This window comes from Neltuma alba, unplaced genomic scaffold (assembly GCF_004799145.2).
Source record: "Neltuma alba isolate B1F8T4 unplaced genomic scaffold, ASM479914v2 tig00006198_pilon, whole genome shotgun sequence".
Lineage (NCBI taxonomy): Eukaryota > Viridiplantae > Streptophyta > Magnoliopsida > Fabales > Fabaceae > Neltuma > Neltuma alba.
The window spans coordinates 15,965-33,990 of NW_021634384.1; the positions used below are offsets into that span (position 1 = coordinate 15,965).

Below are 18,026 nucleotides of genomic sequence, written 5' to 3' on the forward strand. Positions count from 1 at the left end.
GGGGACGATGAAAGAATTATAGTTGCATTTGATTTGTACTAAACTTATTTTCTTGGAATATATGTCTCGTTTTCTATTAAAAAAAAAAAAAGAGGCGAACGCAGCTATCCTGGGCAAGCAACGAACGGAAACTAAATTGGTTGAGGCAGTGGTTGAAGGATCAGTTGGTTGGACCAGGGTCAATCTAGAGTACAGCCAGTTATATTAAAATAATACCTATCCGGTCCTTAATATAAGACATATTTAACTAATTTGATTCAATTAAGAAAATTAGGTAAGTTAGTTTTTTTTATAAGCAAGTTAGGTAAGTTAGTTAATTATAAGAAATATGACATGTTTTTCCTAAAACACTATAATAATCTTTTTTAATATCTTCTCTCCTTCTTCTACTTGATTATGGTTGAGGGAGTATCCATAGGGATAATTTAGAAAAAATTAATAAATATGAGAAATAGGTCTTATATTTATGATCAAAATCAACTCAACAATTAGGTCTTATATTAAGGACTGGAGGAGTATAATTTAATTGAAAATGACAAAAGATAACAATATTAATAATCACTAATAATAATATACAAAGAAATATAATAATAATTTGATTGTAACAATAACAAAGTATAATAATATTGAGAATTTTAATCTTTACGATTTATCAATAAGTAAAATTAATAATTATTGATACTAAAATCATTATTAAAATTTATTTAAATCTATAGTAACTGAGATATTAGGAGGTGAATGAGAAAAAATAAAACTAATCACAGTATAATCATCCAAACCAGTTCCTCACCAATTCTCCCAATTTTAACTGGCTTAATACTAGTTCAACTCTTGACCGATTCAATGTCCAAACCAAATTAGACTACTGACTGATTTATTGATTTTTCGGTTGAACCACTTGGTTTGATCCGGTTTTTTGTTTCTTGATCCCATGAATATACATCATCTTGCAATTTGTTCCTTTCATCTGACACAGAATTGATCTCTTTTCAAAACATAACCTTTACCAGCGGAAGCAAGGTCTCACTTTTTTTTTATAAAAAACAAAAGGTTCCAAAATTGATGATGCCACCTGAAGTCTCAAAGTTCTCAATTTTAGAGCTGGCACAAGTCCAGCCCGCAAACTCACAAAAAATGATGGGCTAGGGTTGATTAAAAGTTAACCCACCAACAAATAAAATTTTTTAGCCAGCACCGCTTAACCTTAACTTGTCACGGCCAACCCTCCATCACCCCTACTCAATTTTGTCTGCCGCATATATACTCTCAATACTAAAACACTCTTGAAATGAATTCGCCATAACGGTAAAGAATAAAGACTACACTCGTTTTACGGATCTTTAATGGCGCTAAATCATCTTTTGATTGGGAGAAAAATTGTTAAAGAGAGATTCAAATTCAATAAATTAAAGGAAGGGATTAGTTGTAAAAGCGCTTCAAGCTTACGGTTATTCATTATATGATCACGGGAGATTTTCATACAGTAATAAAATTTGAAACAACACGACAATGAAATCATCATTTCAAAATACATGCTGGCCGGAGCTGTTGGTAACAAAACAGAGCACTACTCGGTAATTGGAACAATAATGGATGGAGAAGGAATTAGAGTTTCAGAGAATAAGCTTCTCGCACTCTCTATTACTGGACTGGGGATCCTTGCTGAAGATGGCTCTGACAAGATCGGCATAGAGGGGGAATTGAGCCACTGCGTAGAAAGTAACAGGCAAGACGGTGGCGGCGTAGAGCGGGAAAATAACCTGCTTGAGGTTGTCCTTGAGCACAAAGAAGAATGCGGCGGAGAAAGAAACCAACACGGAAGCGATGGAGAGGAAGAGCGAACTCAAACCCAAAAGAAGTTTTAGAGGCAAATCTTTGCGGAAATCTCTAGGCTGATGGCGGGAAGTGAGGATGGCGAGGAACATGATGAGAGAGGTGATGGAGCAGCAGAGAGCCAAGAGGGAGGTGAGCGCAAACATGTTGAAAGCCGGGTGGCGTTCCAAATTAGGCTTGCCGGTCTCCTCCTGAGTGCCGCCTGGGATGGTTGTGGAGGTGGCAAAGGCGACGCCGGCAATAAGTGCAGCCACCACGGAGCACGACTCTGACGTGTGGTTGAGCCATTCAGTGCCTTCTTTGATTAGATGCTCGTGATCTTCTCTGAAAATTTCCACCGGCGTCTTATGGCCTTTGTTCCGGAGGAATGACACATAAGTGGGCATTATATCCTTGACATACTGCAAAAAAGCCGTAGATTATATGTAACTGAGATTAAACTATATGTTTGATTTGATTGCGGATGAAGTTAAAGAGGAATGAGTAGTAGTTAATGATACCAGAAACCATTTGATTTCCCACTGCATTTGCAAGGCAGATCCAGGGATGTGCCAGGGCTTGTACTGGGAGAGCCTGGCTGCCAAGTGGAGGATAGTGTTTCCTTCATGGTCTATGCTTTGAACGAGGTTATCCCACAGCTTCTGCTGCTTGAGAAGCTTAAAAACATAGGGTTGCCTGTACTCGACTGCTATATGCAACACATTTTGGCCTTTCGAGTTGGTTTCGTGGATGGCCCCTGGTTTATCCTTTAGAATTTTCTCCAGTATTTCCAAAACTCCATTTTTCGCTGCAATAAATAATGCTGACTCCTTTCTGTCCCATTCTTCCTTCTTCTCTCCGTCGCCTACAGATAAATCCAATGAATATGATGCAGTGGAATCTGAGTAAGGAAACAGAGGATATAATACACCACTAACCCAGGCATATGCAGCATCCGGTTAAAGCCTTGCTTTCAGATCCACTAGTTTTGCCTTTGCACAAGCTTGTGAGGAGTCCTCGCAATTCTTGATTGTTTTGAAACGTTAATTTAGACAATAAGAGAACAAAAGGGGGCTGAGAAATACTTTTATTTTACATGCTGTGATTAAAGACTTCCAGGTTTCAAAATTCAATGACTTGATATAATTAGTGTTAGAGAGTTACCCTTTAACTTGTTTTCATCCACATCAACAATTTTAGTCTCCTCCTCCCTTTTTTCTGCAATTCATAAAGTAGAGATTAGACTTCGGATCGTTTTAAAAAATACAATAATAAATCAGATTAGGCACAATAAGAATAATATGACGACCCGAACTTCAGGCTCTATATTTTGGCCTGCAATTAATTGCATAGTTTTTGAAGAGAAATCGGGAAATTTTGATTACCTTTCTGTTGATTCTGATTGCTATCATCATTTTGTTTCGTCGTTTGGCCTGCAAGTGCAATTATTAAATTATAAATTGGTGGCGCTCTATTTAGAAATTTCAGCTCACGTCTTCTCATCCATAATCTATAGTATTATATATGTGTGTGTGCGCGCACATTTATGCAACAATGAGGTATAAGTTTATTTTCACTATTTTGAGTCGATTTTCTTTCTATCTTTTATGGTGAAACTAAGTCTGTTTTCTGGATGGATATAACATCTACACTCACAGTGCCACAAGCCCAATAAAAATAAAGGTGGGCGTTGCGGGTGATTTATTGTTGCAAATAGAACTTGTTGATGAACCAAGATTCGAATCCTTGCTGGGAGATGTGCTCACATTTAGTACCCGACAGTGCCTCGAATAGGATTACTTCCAACAGTAGGACACCTATGCTATAGCAAAAAAATAGAACTTGCTGATACCATGAAATTAACCATAAGTGGAAAACCTTGTTTGTCGACGATCTGACCACTAGGTCTGGGAAATGGTGGTTCTCCTTCGGTAGTTCCATGATGTAAGGAATAGCTTTGGATCAGGGCACTTCCACCTCCAACGTATGCTACATCTTTATGCTCCCAGAGTCGACCCAGTATTTCGCGACACCAGACGTGCTTTTGTTTCTTGATCTTCAAATCCTTTAGTTCCCGAAACCCTTCATATAAACAAAACCACATGTACGGTCACACAGAATTAAAATCATGATTCACAAATACTACCTGGTCCTTAATATAAAGCTAATTAACTAATGTGATTATATTAAGAAAGTTTGTTAAGTTAATAATTTGTAATAAATAAGTGTTGTCTTTCTAAAAATATTCTTGCCAATCAAGCGTATTAGTTATAACCACTATTATTACAAAGACTACCTTGAAAAAAAAAGTAAATATGAGAGACAAAGTGACTTGGAGTCTTATATTTGGGATTAAAACAAAAATCAAATAAGTTCTTATATTGAGGATCGGAGGTAGTAATTATAGGGTTATGGTGCATCCAGTACCCTAAAATATTTTGCATTGTATAGCATTCTGACATTTTTTTTTCATGTGCTTCCAACACCCTAAATTATATGTTGGTACATCAGCATCCTAAAGTATTTTTTTCAAGTGGGTTCAACACCTCAAATTATTTCTTGATGCATGCATTTGACACCCTAAATTGCTATGTGTAAAATTGCACTAAAAAATACTCTAGGGTGTTAGATATACTAGAAAAAATATTTTAGGATGTTGGACACAGCACTAAATATTTTAGGATGTTAGATCTACCCGAAAAAATATTTCAAGTTATTGGATGCATCTTACCCCATAGTTATATATATCAGCACAATTAAGCCAGCTTGATAGGTACTACTATTATACTCTCTCTATCCCTTTTTATAAGTAACTTTGAACTTCATTACGTGGATAAAAAAATTAGTTAAAGACAATAAATAGGTAGAGATTGTGAGTTTTTTCTTCAAAACATGTTTATTTATGGGGGGAGAAAAAGTATAAGAAAGAGAATAAGAAAATTATTATAATAAAGAGAATTATGAAAGAGAGAATGGGTGATGGAGAAAAATGATAATTTAGGGAATGAGATAATAAATATATTGAGTATTAAAATAAGTAATTAATGAGAATAAAATAGGAAAATTGCCACAAAAATTTAAAACAAATTATAAATATTGTTTATATTTAAAAATAAAAGAAAAATGATAGTTATTATTTATAAAAAGTGACGAGAGAGTAATTAAGTAGAGATGGAGAGTGCATACGAAGGGTGCCAACGACAGGCAGAATAACAAAAGTGAACGCACGCGCGAAAATGTCAAAACATGTCCAATAATTTGGCGGCACATTTTCATATCCGTCGTAACTTGGATTTTCTGCATCCGCTCCTGCGCGCAGCAAAACATCAACAGATCATAAGATACTTTAACTATATAGGAACATATATATGATCAAACTCAAACAAGCCACCCTAGCTAGACTACTTAATTACTATATGCAACTATATACTATTCTGATCTTATTTATAAGGGAGAGAGAAGATGTTTTTTATTCCTATAGGGCACTAAGAAAAATTTTTATATGAATGTATAATTTTATTCTTTATTTATTGATGTGTTGACTTTCTTTACATGTATAATGGATATTAAATAGGGATAAATTAAAAAGTTATTGACTTTTAAATGAGAGTTAATGAAATTTAAGATTTTTCTTAATATGTGTGAAACATGTTGAAAGTGACTTCTACATAGAACCAAATGAACATACTTTAAGACCAAACTGAGTAAACTAAAGATAAACGAAGTATGTTTTCATTTAGATTGAACTTGCCAGCCTGGGTTCTTTGTCTTCCAGATGATTTTATCCGGAGCAATGGGTCAGTCTTTGGGTGCTGTTCGAGGCTCCTCAATGACTTCACGCATATGCCTTCCGCCACAAAAGGAAAATAAATAAATACTTGAATTGGTGATATATCTAGGAGACTGTATGTATTCTAAAATATAAAGAATACTGAATAATTACTACAACTCATTTTTTTGTTATTCAAAATTTTACAAATTGACATCCACGTAATAAAGAAGGGGCTCATGTTCTTTGTTTCTTTCTCTTTTCTCTCTTTTTTGGTCCCCTTTCATGAATTAAGCTCTCTCTTGTCCGGTAAAGAAAGAGGTCAAAGGAGGAAAAAAACAAAGAAATAAATGTGGGGCCACTGGATCTCATGGATTTTGGCTGCAACATCAGCCCCCCCCCCCCAAAAAAAAGCTAGCGATATACTTACAGTTGTAGACGAGCTTGTTGTACCATCTGAAATTGCTGCTGCTTTCAAAGGCGGAAGGTTTGTCGGCCAGGATATGGAGAGGAGTAATTCCCTTTTCATCCACAGAGCCCACTATGTGCCTTCCGTAAAGATGAATGATTTCAAATGCCAACCCTACGAAGAATGCGAACAGAAATGAGTTAAATGATTAATAAGAACAAGGGATGGCGATGAAATGAATGAATAAGGGGGTAACCAACCAAAGTGTTGTCGGCGGATGGTGCAGTGAAGAATAGTCTCTCCGTCGCGGGTTCTTTTCCAGAGGCCGCTAGTTGGGTCGGGGCAACGAGAGTGGAGGTAAAGGAAAGCATCCTTTTGGCCGTGAAGGGCAGCCAAGAAGAGAGGAGTCTCTCCTTCCTTGTTGCGAGCTTTAATCAGTTGGGTGTCGCCTTGAGCTTCGGCGATGCCCTTGCACGTCTCGAGGGACCCTCTTGATGCCGCAAGGTGCAGTGGGGTATCTCCTCGATCATTCTGTGTTTTCAGCGCCGACAGCGACCCACTTCTTGTGATTTCCATTACTAGCTTCTCCACCATATCTTCTCTGTGGTCGTTCACCGCCACATGCAACACAGTGTCACCGGAGCTGTTGATCTGTTTATCGTGAATAATACTCACATTGCTTTTGTATATCGTCAGAGCTTCATCCCAATCACCTTGCAGCGTGGAATGGTATAAACTGTGCGTCGTCATCAGAACATCCATACCAGAATCCATATGTTGCATTTTGCCCTGATGCGCGAACCAACACAATGTAACTGTGTGTGTGTTGAGATGCTGGCAGTGGCTGGGGGTCACTTAGCTCCCAAAACTGGCTTTTTATACTGCTCGACTGCTCCCATGTGCGTCTGTACAGTACAGAGGGAATGCAGCTTATCGGGGGGAAAAAAACAAAAGTGCACATAACTAGTATAAATTTAATCTCAATTCAATTTTTTTCAAAGAAATTACCCTAACCCACTCTTTTTTTTTTTTTTTTTAATAAGGAAGACACACACCCACACGCATCGCATACCCTCTATTAGATTAATCTCACCGCCTTTTATTATGTGAGCTGTCATTTGAGTTAAAGGTGCTTGGCATATATTTTTAATTATTTCAAAATTAAAAAAAATATAAAAGAAAAGCGTAACAAAAGAGAAAGGTGGGAAGAACATCTGGCTGTGAATATATGCGTACGTATGTCATCCTCCCTCGAAGTTAATTTGTTCCAATTTCGTCAGAGCCAATGCTATTTCTTTTATAAAAAAAATAACTTCGACTGCGAGAAGTAGATTTGTAGTAGTAGTAAAAATAATAATGATAAAAAAATTGACGCTACCTATATACTCCCTGGTACTTTTTATAAGAGCCTAAAATTTGAATTGCTTTGATCTTTTCTATAAGAACCTATTTAGAATTGCCTGAACATTTAATGTATTTTTACCATTTTTGTTCCTAATTAATTTTCCACATTACATTAATTTAAAAGATGAAAACTTGGCATATTATCTTCTTTTTCATACTTTCTCTCATTATTACTATATTTCTCTCTCTTACTTGCCCCCTCATAAATAAGAATATACTTGAGAAAAAAGTTTACTTTTACATATTTATTACTTTTAACTAATTTTAACTATTTTCTTCAGCTGTGTAATTAATTATCAGGCTCTTATAAAAAGTACCAGAGGCAGTATAGTTCTCAACTTGCCTTAAAACTTTAATGGCTGTATTAAAATGAAAAAAAAAAAAGGAATATGTTGAATCGAATGCGTGTTTAGTTTAAAAGACTAACATCCGTACTAAATCCTGGGTGGGGTTTCATTTGACTCTTTTTGAGATATGCAAATAGTTTAAACTAGCTTCTAATTCAAACGTGTCGGCAAAGAGTGTTTTCATTCTCAAGGGATCATTCTGAATTCTCAAATCAAATGTGCGTTCCAATGGCATATATATTTTAATTTTTTAAAAGCTCCCTACCCCCTACTCATTCTTTTGAATTCTTTTCGCTCTTTTTTAATATAATAAATTATCCATGCTTAATTAATTAAGTGCCTCCCCATTTTGCCCTCTCAAATTGGCAATCTTGAAAATTACAAAATTGACATCCTCACTTTAGACGGAACCTTTTGCTTTGCCCTGTGGAAAGCACCAGCCAAATATACCCATGCGTTTCACCCCATGCATAATATGCTTTCCCCTCTTTCCTTTTTATTTTTAAGTTGGGTATTAAATGTGATTTAACAAGGTTGAAACAGTGGTTTATCACTTTATGGACTAACACGTTTTATTAGACCAAATTTCTGTTAACCACTACTAATATTCCTTAATTCTTAGTCACCCGTCACTTTAAAAAAAAAAAATCAATGCATCTTTTGTTTTATTCAAGGAGGAAGGTTGGGGGCGCATTATTGAATAAATAATAGCGAAAAAAATAGGCCTCATATCTAATCTTATCAACTTGTATCGCTTTCTCACTTTTGGCATATGATACGAGGCATATTTTGTAAGTTTTACGTTTCAATTTCGGCAAAAATATATAAACCATTTCTCAAAACTTTTTCCAGAACCATAAATAAGTAAATAACTCACTATAAAAAAACATGTAATTAATGACGGAATTTTTATTTAGCGTTCCGTTGGTAATCAGCAGTTTTTTTTGTAGTGCTTCCTTCAGGTCAATTTATACTTTCATGAAATTTAATTTATTTATTATTTTCATTTTTTTACTCAAAGCCTCCTTGCGGTTCATCCTATTAACACCGTTTGCGATATCACAATAATGAAACACACATGGCATTTGATATGAAAACGTATTTTATTTTATTTTTCAACACAACTGTAATTTTAAGAAAAGAAAACGCATTATCTGAAGAAAAGAGCGACGGACGAAACCATAATATGACTTCCGATGCTCTCACTGTCCTCACGTCTTCATCAGATGGTCCCTGGCATTAGAGAGGCTTGGATACAAATATTTCTTTATTTTCTAAGCCTTTTTTAAACATCTTATTATTTCATCTGGCAATTATATAATTACTATTAAATGGTTAATTTCCATTAGATGTCTTATGTTCTCTATTAATTTCACCAGTCAGTTTCTGTTTAAAAGATAACAGAGAGTTAACATGGAGGTCCATGGTTTAAAAAAAAAAAAAAAGACTCAAGCAGATTAATTTTAAACTTTAAAATATTAGGGGTTATATGTATTTAAGCTTAGGAGAGGCGGCTTATATATATGTTAGCTTCCAATTTATAAAACATTTGGTAAAATGTTAAAGAGTTCGTAATCAGTGTGTTTATTTCGAATATAATGTCTCTAACAAATAAAAAATTACTTAAACTCCATTAATATAGTTCATTCCCTATTAAGAAAATCAACAGTTTTTAACAAATATGTTTGGAAGTATGAGAATGTTTTATAGACATTAATCGATTAGGTGTGAGTTACTTTAAATTGCCTCTAAGTGGTTGAGTACATGTAAGAGATTTAATCAATCATCAATTAATATAATGCTCGTACTAAAAGTTGAATGGATCCATGCCTTAGCAAATAATTAAGTAAATAGTGATTAATTAACTGCTTCATAGATATTGATTTGGTGAAAATGCTTAGCCTTTTGTGGGGGCTCGGTGATTGTTCATTTTTGTTGGATAATTTACTCTGCAGACCCCTGATATAGGACCTTTTAAATTGGTCATAATTACTTAAAATATCCTTATTTATCTTAAAGTATTTAGAAAATGGAATTCACTCACTCTTTTAGGTGGGTAGTTTTAAAAAAGAAATTGTTACTTATTTTTAGAAAATTAAGATTACCCGATCTCAATTTCTCACCTTAATCCAACCTTTCATGTCTCGCTTAATCTAAGTTTGATACAAGCTATCGTATCTGAGAAAAACAGAAACAGTAGTACGTAAATGATTTCTTTATTTAATTCAAAAACAACGACGAATCACTTACATTGAGGCTGCGTGCTCACGTTAAGGAGGTTTATAATTCCCCTTTAATAAACAAACAAGCACAAGGAACACAAATTGATGGAAAGAAAAGCAATTATTTAATATCAGAAAATGCATAGGTTCCACTGGGAGGGGAACAAATGAACGAAAGAAAGGCGTGAATTTCCGTCGCTGGAGAAAAGATATAATCATACATGGCCAGAAGGGAGCGACTGAGGAACCTCTGTAATAATGGATTTCAAAAGATCCATGTAGAGCGGAAACTGTACGATTGCGTAGAAGGAAACAGGAAGGCAAGTGGCTGCATACAGAGGGAACACTGCTGTCTTGAATTTGTCCTCGAGCACGAAGAAATGTGCGGCGCAGAAAGATATAAGCATCGAGGCAATGGACACAAACAGCGAGCTCAAGCCCGGAAGAATCTTGAGGGGCAAATTTTTTTTAAAATCTCTGGGTAGTTTTCGAGAGGTGAGTATGGAAAGGAACATGATCAGTGCAGTAACAGAGAAGCAGAGCCCAATAAGCGCAGTGATAGCGAAGAGTTCAAATGCCGGCTGTTGTTCTAAGGTCGGTTTGCCAGTATCACCATTAGTCCCGCCGGGGACTTGGCTCGACGTTGCAAAGGAAACTCCGGCAACCAGCGCAGCCACCACCGAACAAGATTCCGACGTATCCTTTAGCCACTCGCCACTGTCTTTGACCAGAGTTTCATGACCTTTAGTGAAGATTTGTTCCGGAGTTTCGTCTTTTGCATTGCTAAGGGAAAGGAAGTGGTGTGGCAACAAGGATTTCACATACTGCAATAATAATTCAAATTTCATCTCAAGAAAGTACATGGATATTGTGAGGATGGCACTTAGACATGCCTGCTTGATTATAGTAAGTTAAATTACCTCATACCACTTGATTTCCCATTGCATCCGCATTGCAGTGCCATGAATCTGCCAAGGATGTAACCTGGATTCTTCGTACTTGGCTGCTAAGTGCAATATAGTATTGTCATCAGTATCCACTGATTCAATGAGGTCAGCCCAAAGATTAAGCTTTAACTCTTTGTTTACTTGTTTCTGCACTGCCTCAATAACCCTGGGTTGCCTGTTCTCCACTGCTACCTGCAATATATTTTTATCCTTTGATGTGGTTTCGTAGATGGACACCGGTAGTTGGCTTAGAATTTCGTTCACTACTTCAATTACGCCTTTCTGGGCTGCCACCAACAAGGGTGTATAAGTTTCTGTCTCTTCCTTTGAGTCCCGACCATTGCCTGCCATACCATGCACATGCATGATATAATATTCAAATTCACCCATTCATCCATCAATACTATTTCTAAGAGCCGGACATTGAATATTTGTGCCTGCTTTATTCATTAATACAGCAGAGATATATATCGTATGTTTAATTGATTTGAAACAGCTGAAAATTCAATGGACCATACCTTTTTGATGAACTTGGACATTCGTTTGTGCATTTTGATTTCTCGGATCAAATACCTTTCCTATTCCTGGGTCTCTTCCTTCGGTAATATATGCCGTACTATGCTCTTCCATGAGTGCTTTCAGTATCTGAACACTCCATTTATGTTTTTCTTTCTCCTCCCTTATTTTGTTAACTATCTTCTCTGTCAAGTAAATTCTCCCATGAACGACATAATTTTTTTATAACTTATCTTATAATGATTAAATACTAGATTAGTAAACTCCTACATTTATATAAAATCTAAACTGAGCAAATATAATTCACGATTTGTAAATAGTGAATGTGGCCTCTTATGAATTTTAGATATAACAAGAGTAGTGCAAGAAATGAAACTCGAAGGTCGCATATATATACCAAATCCCATGAAGCGGAACAAATTTAGGTAGACGGAGACCAGAACCTCATAACAGGTAGTATAATTCTGAGGAATATTTTTACTGATATGGGAGTTATTTGGAGCTTCTGGATCTCTTCCTTTCTCCTTTTCTGTGCACCAACAAATCAATAATGCATAATTAGATGTCAAGGAAAATTCCGTCTCTGGTTTACTAATTTCTTAAACTATATAGAGTGTTAAACATTTTTCATAGTATATTGCAAAAAATTCTTTTATGTCTGTTGAAATTATAAAACAGTGAAACACACTCTTTAATGTAATTTTTACCAAAATGGCTTCCAAAAAAGAAAATACTCCTCTTGCCCTTAATTTAAGATTTAATATGAGAGTTGATGTTAGTTCTATATGTAAGACATATATTACATGTTTATCAGCTTCCCCCCAATTAAGTTAGCTTTATATATTAATATTTCCTCAATAATAATCAAGTAGGAGAGGAATGGAGAAAATTAACAAAGATGATTAAGACATTTTAAAAAAAATCATATTAACTAAATTAATTATCTTTTTTAATCTACTCAAATTACTTAATTAGATCTTAAATTAAGGATAAGAGGGGCATTAAAAATGGGCGAATTGAACAGCATTTTAACAAACAAAAATCCCAAAGAAGCTTTATATCAAATTTTGGTTTTTTATTTTTTGAGATACAAAAGGTAAGGCCAAGTTTCAATGCAAAAAATAAAAAAAAAGACCTAAACAAAAAACCTTCCGACTAACACTTCGAATCAAAAAGTTTAAACAATTAATCCATATTTTGATGTTCGGAAAGTATAACGTTAAAGTCAGGAAGAGTATGAATTAGTTGGCTTTTTACCACTTTCGCTGCCTGCTGATTTGCTCGTGGGTCCTCGCTTGTCTTTAATTTTACCCAAAACTGTCATATATATATATATGTGTGTGTGTGAATATATATATATATGTAAGAGATAATTAATTCAATCACTACTACATGAAAAATGTTAAGTTGTAGAATAATTACCAAAGTAGCAGCCCTCAAAAAACTGATAACATGTCAAGTAGTTCTTGGGGGCCGGGCACTCGTGTTCCGATGTTTTGTCTGATATTGTTGAAGTGAAAGTACAATCTGGATCATATTTTAGCTGATCGACATGGACACCTGTCCTCAAAAAAAAAAAAACCATAATTATTTCGCACAAAGGCGCAAGTTATCAATTCTACTGTAATTGGATTAGTGTTCTACTTACAGTAGTACACAATTTGCTTCCACCACGAGAGGCGCAGGCCGCTTCTGAAGGCAGAAGGTTTGCTGGCAAGGACATGAAGAGGAGTCATTCCCTTCTCATTGGATTTGCCCACAAGATCTGGGCACATTTTGATTATGTGGAATGCCAAATCTGCAAATGCACGTTAACAACAAAACACAAATAATAATCAATTCATATATATCATCAAAGAAACCTAACAATAAATGATGAATTGCTCACCGAAATGCTCTCTCTTAATGGCAGCGTGAAGGGCAGTATCTCCACCACCGGCTCTTCTTCTAAGAAACTGATATGGTTTTTCTTTGTCTTGCAAGTATGCTTTTTCAGCAGCATGGTGAAGGAAGATGAAGGCACGTTTACGGTTGTGAAGAGCCGCCGTGAAGATGGGCGTCTCGCCCCATTTGTTGGTAATGCTGAGCAAATGGAGACCCATGCTTTGTCCTGCGTCCACGATACAGTTGCACATTCTCACAGACTTTCTTGTGGCTGCGCGATGCAGAGGGGTTTCCCCTCTGGTATTCTTCATTCTCAGAGCTTTTTTGTTGGTATACTTGAGGATTGATTCTACCATCCTCTCCACAACTTCTTCTTTGTCATCACTAATTGCCACGTGCAGTGCGGTGTCTTTTGAGCTCGTGATCACAATGCAATGAACGCCTGATTTTGTTTCGTACAACTTCATGACCTTTTCCCAGTTACCTTTGAATGTGGACTGGGATAATTCAGCTTCGTCTTCGGCACTTGCACCCTCTGGTGAAGCGGCAGCAAATGGAAAATCTTCGCTCTCTGAAGCTGCTGGCGATGTTTGAAAGCCAGCAAATGGAGGGAAATCATCCATATCCATTTGTTCGGGTTTGACGATCGGGATGAATATGTATATGATGACCACAATGTTCGCCACTTCAACTTGGACCCCGATTCAGGGTTATGTCATTTTATACCAAACTCTGCACTTGCACAATAACACACTAACAAAAAGAATGAACACCAGATTACTTTGATTAGCTTCATAACGGAAAAAGATAAATAGGTGGGGACGACGTTAATTTGAATAAAGGTTAAAAGAAAGAAAGAAAATAAAGCGCGGCAAAGAAGCCATAAATGAAATCCATATCTAACTTCACTTTTACAACATACACAATTGATACCTTTCGTGTTTATGATATCACAAGAATCATAAAAAGCAAAAAGCATTTTAGCTCTCGCAAGGGGCGCAAAGAGGGGAGAGAGAGAGAGAATGCATGGAATAGAGGAGAGGAAGAGGCAAAGAGAGCAGCTTCTAATTCCTACGTGTTGAGAAAAGATTCATTCTAAAGTAACGATCGACGTTCATAACGTTAGTGCTGCTATGGAAGGCGGAGGGTTCGCTGGGCAGAATGTGCAGAGGAGTAATATAATCCCCTTGTCATCCACATAGCCCACACTGTGGTTTCCCTGCTGATTATAATGATTTGAAATGCCAACTCTGCCATTGACATTAATCAGTTACCTCAACCATGTAAAATTATAATTATAAGTATAACAAAAAACCAAATCATGAATTGACGAAAGATTTAGAACGAATATATAATTACAGGCATATTATCATAACAAAAAAATGTGAATGTATAATTAATACGAGTTTAATTTTTAATTATTTGGAATCAGCCAATGAAATTTAAAAAGTATGAGTGTGATATATATATATATATATATATATATATATAAAGAGAAAAGGGTGAGATAAAAGGAAGATCCAGAATTGGGTTTTCTTTTGGGGGGGATTTTGAGAAAAAAACAAAACGTCATGCATATATGTGAAATATTTTACCTTAAAATATACATATATTATGCCCCAAAAAAAAAGTGAGGGTAGAAACACACGCAATGTTGTTTGTACTTTATTAAATTTAAGTTTACAAAATTTCATACTATAAAATTTTTTAATAAAGTACGATAAATATAATAATAATATTATAAGTCATTGTAAAATTTTTATAAAAATAAAAAGAAAAATTAATTTTTTTATCACTCAGCTTTTAAATCATTTATAACTCAGTCTCTTGACTATCACTTGGTACGAATCAGTCCCTAAATTTTTGACTCATCTATGACTCAATCCTTTATCTTTTTATTTTTTAGTATTATTGTCCTTATCATTTATAACCCATTTCTGAGTCACCCTACATGGCATCTGAGCTGTCCTTGTCATCTATGATGTTGTTAAAATTGGTCCACCTCAGCTCCACGTCTTTTTTAAGTAAGCTAAAAATTTACATTATGTGAGGAAGAGCCATCAAACTCGTCTGCTGATATTTGTTCTCGCCTCTATTCTGTTCGATCTCCCTTTTTCCTTTCCTCTTCATTGCCGCGTTCCTCTGGTCCTGTCTTTTCCTTTTCTTTCTTCCGAGGCTTCTGTTCCCTGATCCCTTTCTTTAATTTTCAATTCCCCTTTCCTATTCTTTTTAGCCACCGCATGACTCCCTTATATTCATAAATAAAACTATTATTCAATATTAAAAAGATAAAACTACCTCTAGTTCCCTAACTTCTATTCACAATTATAGAAGAATAAGATAAATGAGGAGAAAAAAATACGAGATGGGAAAAAGAGAACTGGTAAGACAATTAAGGTTCTTTTTACTCAGGTCATTAGCGGTGCTCTCCAAGTGACGCCCAGTTGAAGCACAAGAAGCGGTGATAAGAAAAGAAGAAGGCGGCTTTGAGTTAGACTGAAGTGGAGTGAGTTACGAGGGAATGTGAGAATGTCAATTTGGAGATTGTTTGTGGTAGCGTGGAATCTGAGGTGGAGCAATTTTTTACAAAGCCGAGCTGTTTTCTTTTCCTCTTCAAGCTCCGGCCTTTTTTTCATACCTGCAACTTCCTTTTTTTTTTGGTCTTTCCCATCTTCGTCCCTGCTACAGTCCGTCCTCCTTCTGTTTTCAGATTTTTTTCACAAAAAGCCGACCTGAGGTGGAGCAATTTTAACGTATCATAGATGACAATGATAACTCAGATGTCACGTAGGATGACTCAAAGTGAGTTATAGATGATAAGAACAATACTCCCTCCGTTCCTTATTATAAGAGACATTTGATGCTTATGGCATGTTCCTATATATAAGAGACACTTAAAAGTTGTCTCTACTTTTTTTGTGTTGATTTCCTATTTTACCCATATTTATTGTCTTCAACTCACACTCTCTCTCTTTCCCACTTCTCTTTCTTTTAATAATTTACCATTGTTCTCTCTCCTTATTAATGAGGGCATTTTTGAAAAAAAAATTATACTTTTTACACATTGATTGTTCTTAACTAATTTTAACTGTTTTTTTTATTAACGTAATTCGGTTATTCGTCTCTTATAATAAGGAACGGAGGGAGTAATATTTAAAAATTAAAAAGATAAAGAACTGAGTCATTAGTGAGTCAAAAATTTAGAGATTGAGTCGCACTAAGTCATAATTAAAAGACTTAGTTATAAGTAAGTTAAAAGTTAAAAAATCAAAAGATGAATTTTCTTCCCAAAATGAAATAATATTAATTTTTTACATTAAGAAAAATTACAAAGTATTTTATGGAAAAGGAATTAGAGTTCTAGAAAATAAGCTGCTCAGATTCGCTATATCATTACCGTTGACTCGCTCATCCTATTTATCCAGGAGAGAAATGAAATTCTTTTATCCTTTATAAGGTGTTTTATTAATTTTTAATTTTTCTTTTTACTTATCATTAAATTTTGGTGTATTATTTAATTTTTAATGTAAATTTAATAAGACTAAAATTTAAAACTTATAAAACTTTTAGATAGAGTTAATGAGTCTTGAGGTTTTTTTTAGTTTTTTTATTAAACATGTTAAAAATAACTTATAAATATGATTAGAGTGATATGTGAACTCTATTTTTAAAAAGTCTAACTTGTAAATTTGGCTTGCGACTGTTACGTTTATATTTTAAAGAGAGTCTAAAGAACTAAATGAGTTTTTTCTTTCTTTTTTCGTTTTGGGTGGTGTCTAAAGCTTCAGGATGTAGATTTATCTCAAGTTGACGTTGGATGATATTGTCAAACAAGTGCAATGGTATTATTATTGTCGTGCAAAATTTTGTAGAACTAGAATAAAGTCAATATTGAAGAGGCAAATCAGCAAATTAAATGATCCAGCGACCGTCAAATATATTATCAAACTAATAATAATTAGAAGGTGGAGGAAGAGACACAGAGACAGAGAGTCGTCGCTACATTTAATAATCATGAATAAATATAGAATTATGCAAGAGGGGACTAGCACCCGCAATGCCCCCTCTAAATACGCCTCTGATCATACGGTTGTGGAACTTTCATAAAAATGCCTTTGAAAAGATCCATGTAAAGCGGAAACTCTACAATTGTGAAGGAAATAGGAAGACAAAGAATGACATGGAGAGGGAGCACTGATTTCTTGAACTTGTCCTCAAGCACAAAGGAACGTGCGGCGCAAAAAGAGATGAACATTGGGATAATGGACAGAAACAGTGAGCTTAAGGCTAGGAAAAACTTCACCGGAAATTTTTTCATAAAATTAAAGGGTTGTTTTCGAGAGGTGAGTATGGAAAGAAACAAGATGAGTGCAGTGACACAGAAGCATAGCGCAATTAGTGCAGTGATAGCAAAAATATCAAAGCCAGGGTGTCCTCCTAAGGTTGTTTTTGCCAGTCTCGTCATCGTTGCCACCAGGTACGGTGGTTGATGTTGCCAAGGCAACTCCGGCAACCAGCGCAGCCACCACTGAGCAAGATTCAGACGTACGACTAAGCCATTCATCACTCTTTTCAACAAGCTCTTGATGATTTCTGAGGAAGATTTCTTACGGAGTTTTTCCTTCTTTGTTTGTAAGGAATGTGAAGTGGGATGGCAAAAACGATTTCACATACTGCAATTCAAATTCCACCATGAGAGTAGTTAAATTTAAATAC

At 35.4% G+C, this 18,026-nt stretch overlaps 1 protein-coding gene across 1 annotated transcript; it reads right to left on the minus strand.

The window, feature by feature from the left end:
• Positions 1–10,178: 10,178 nt before the first annotated feature.
• Positions 10,179–13,939, minus strand: LOC114749852 (uncharacterized). Its single transcript, XM_028938394.1, has 7 exons — positions 13,315–13,939; positions 13,075–13,224; positions 12,849–12,986; positions 11,824–11,955; positions 11,429–11,611; positions 10,884–11,254; positions 10,179–10,787 (listed from the first exon to the last, which is right to left on the minus strand). Exons 1-7 carry the CDS (start codon positions 13,937–13,939, stop codon positions 10,179–10,181), a joined length of 2,208 nt encoding a protein of 735 aa, XP_028794227.1.
• Positions 13,940–18,026: the final 4,087 nt, after the last annotated feature.

What these genes read in the sequence shown, in the direction of transcription:
- LOC114749852 (XM_028938394.1), bottom strand. Translation starts at nt 13,939, where the DNA reads ATGGATATGGATGATTTCCCTCCATTTGCTGGCTTTCAAACATCGCCA. An exon ending in GAAGCAAATTGTGTACTACT is followed by an intron (nt 12,987 to 13,074) that starts GTAAGTAGAACA and finishes TTTTGAGGACAG; the next exon opens with GTGTCCATGTCGATCAGCTA. An exon ending in GTTCCGCTTCATGGGATTTG is followed by an intron (nt 11,612 to 11,823) that starts GTATATATATGC and finishes TTTACTTGACAG; the next exon opens with AGAAGATAGTTAACAAAATA.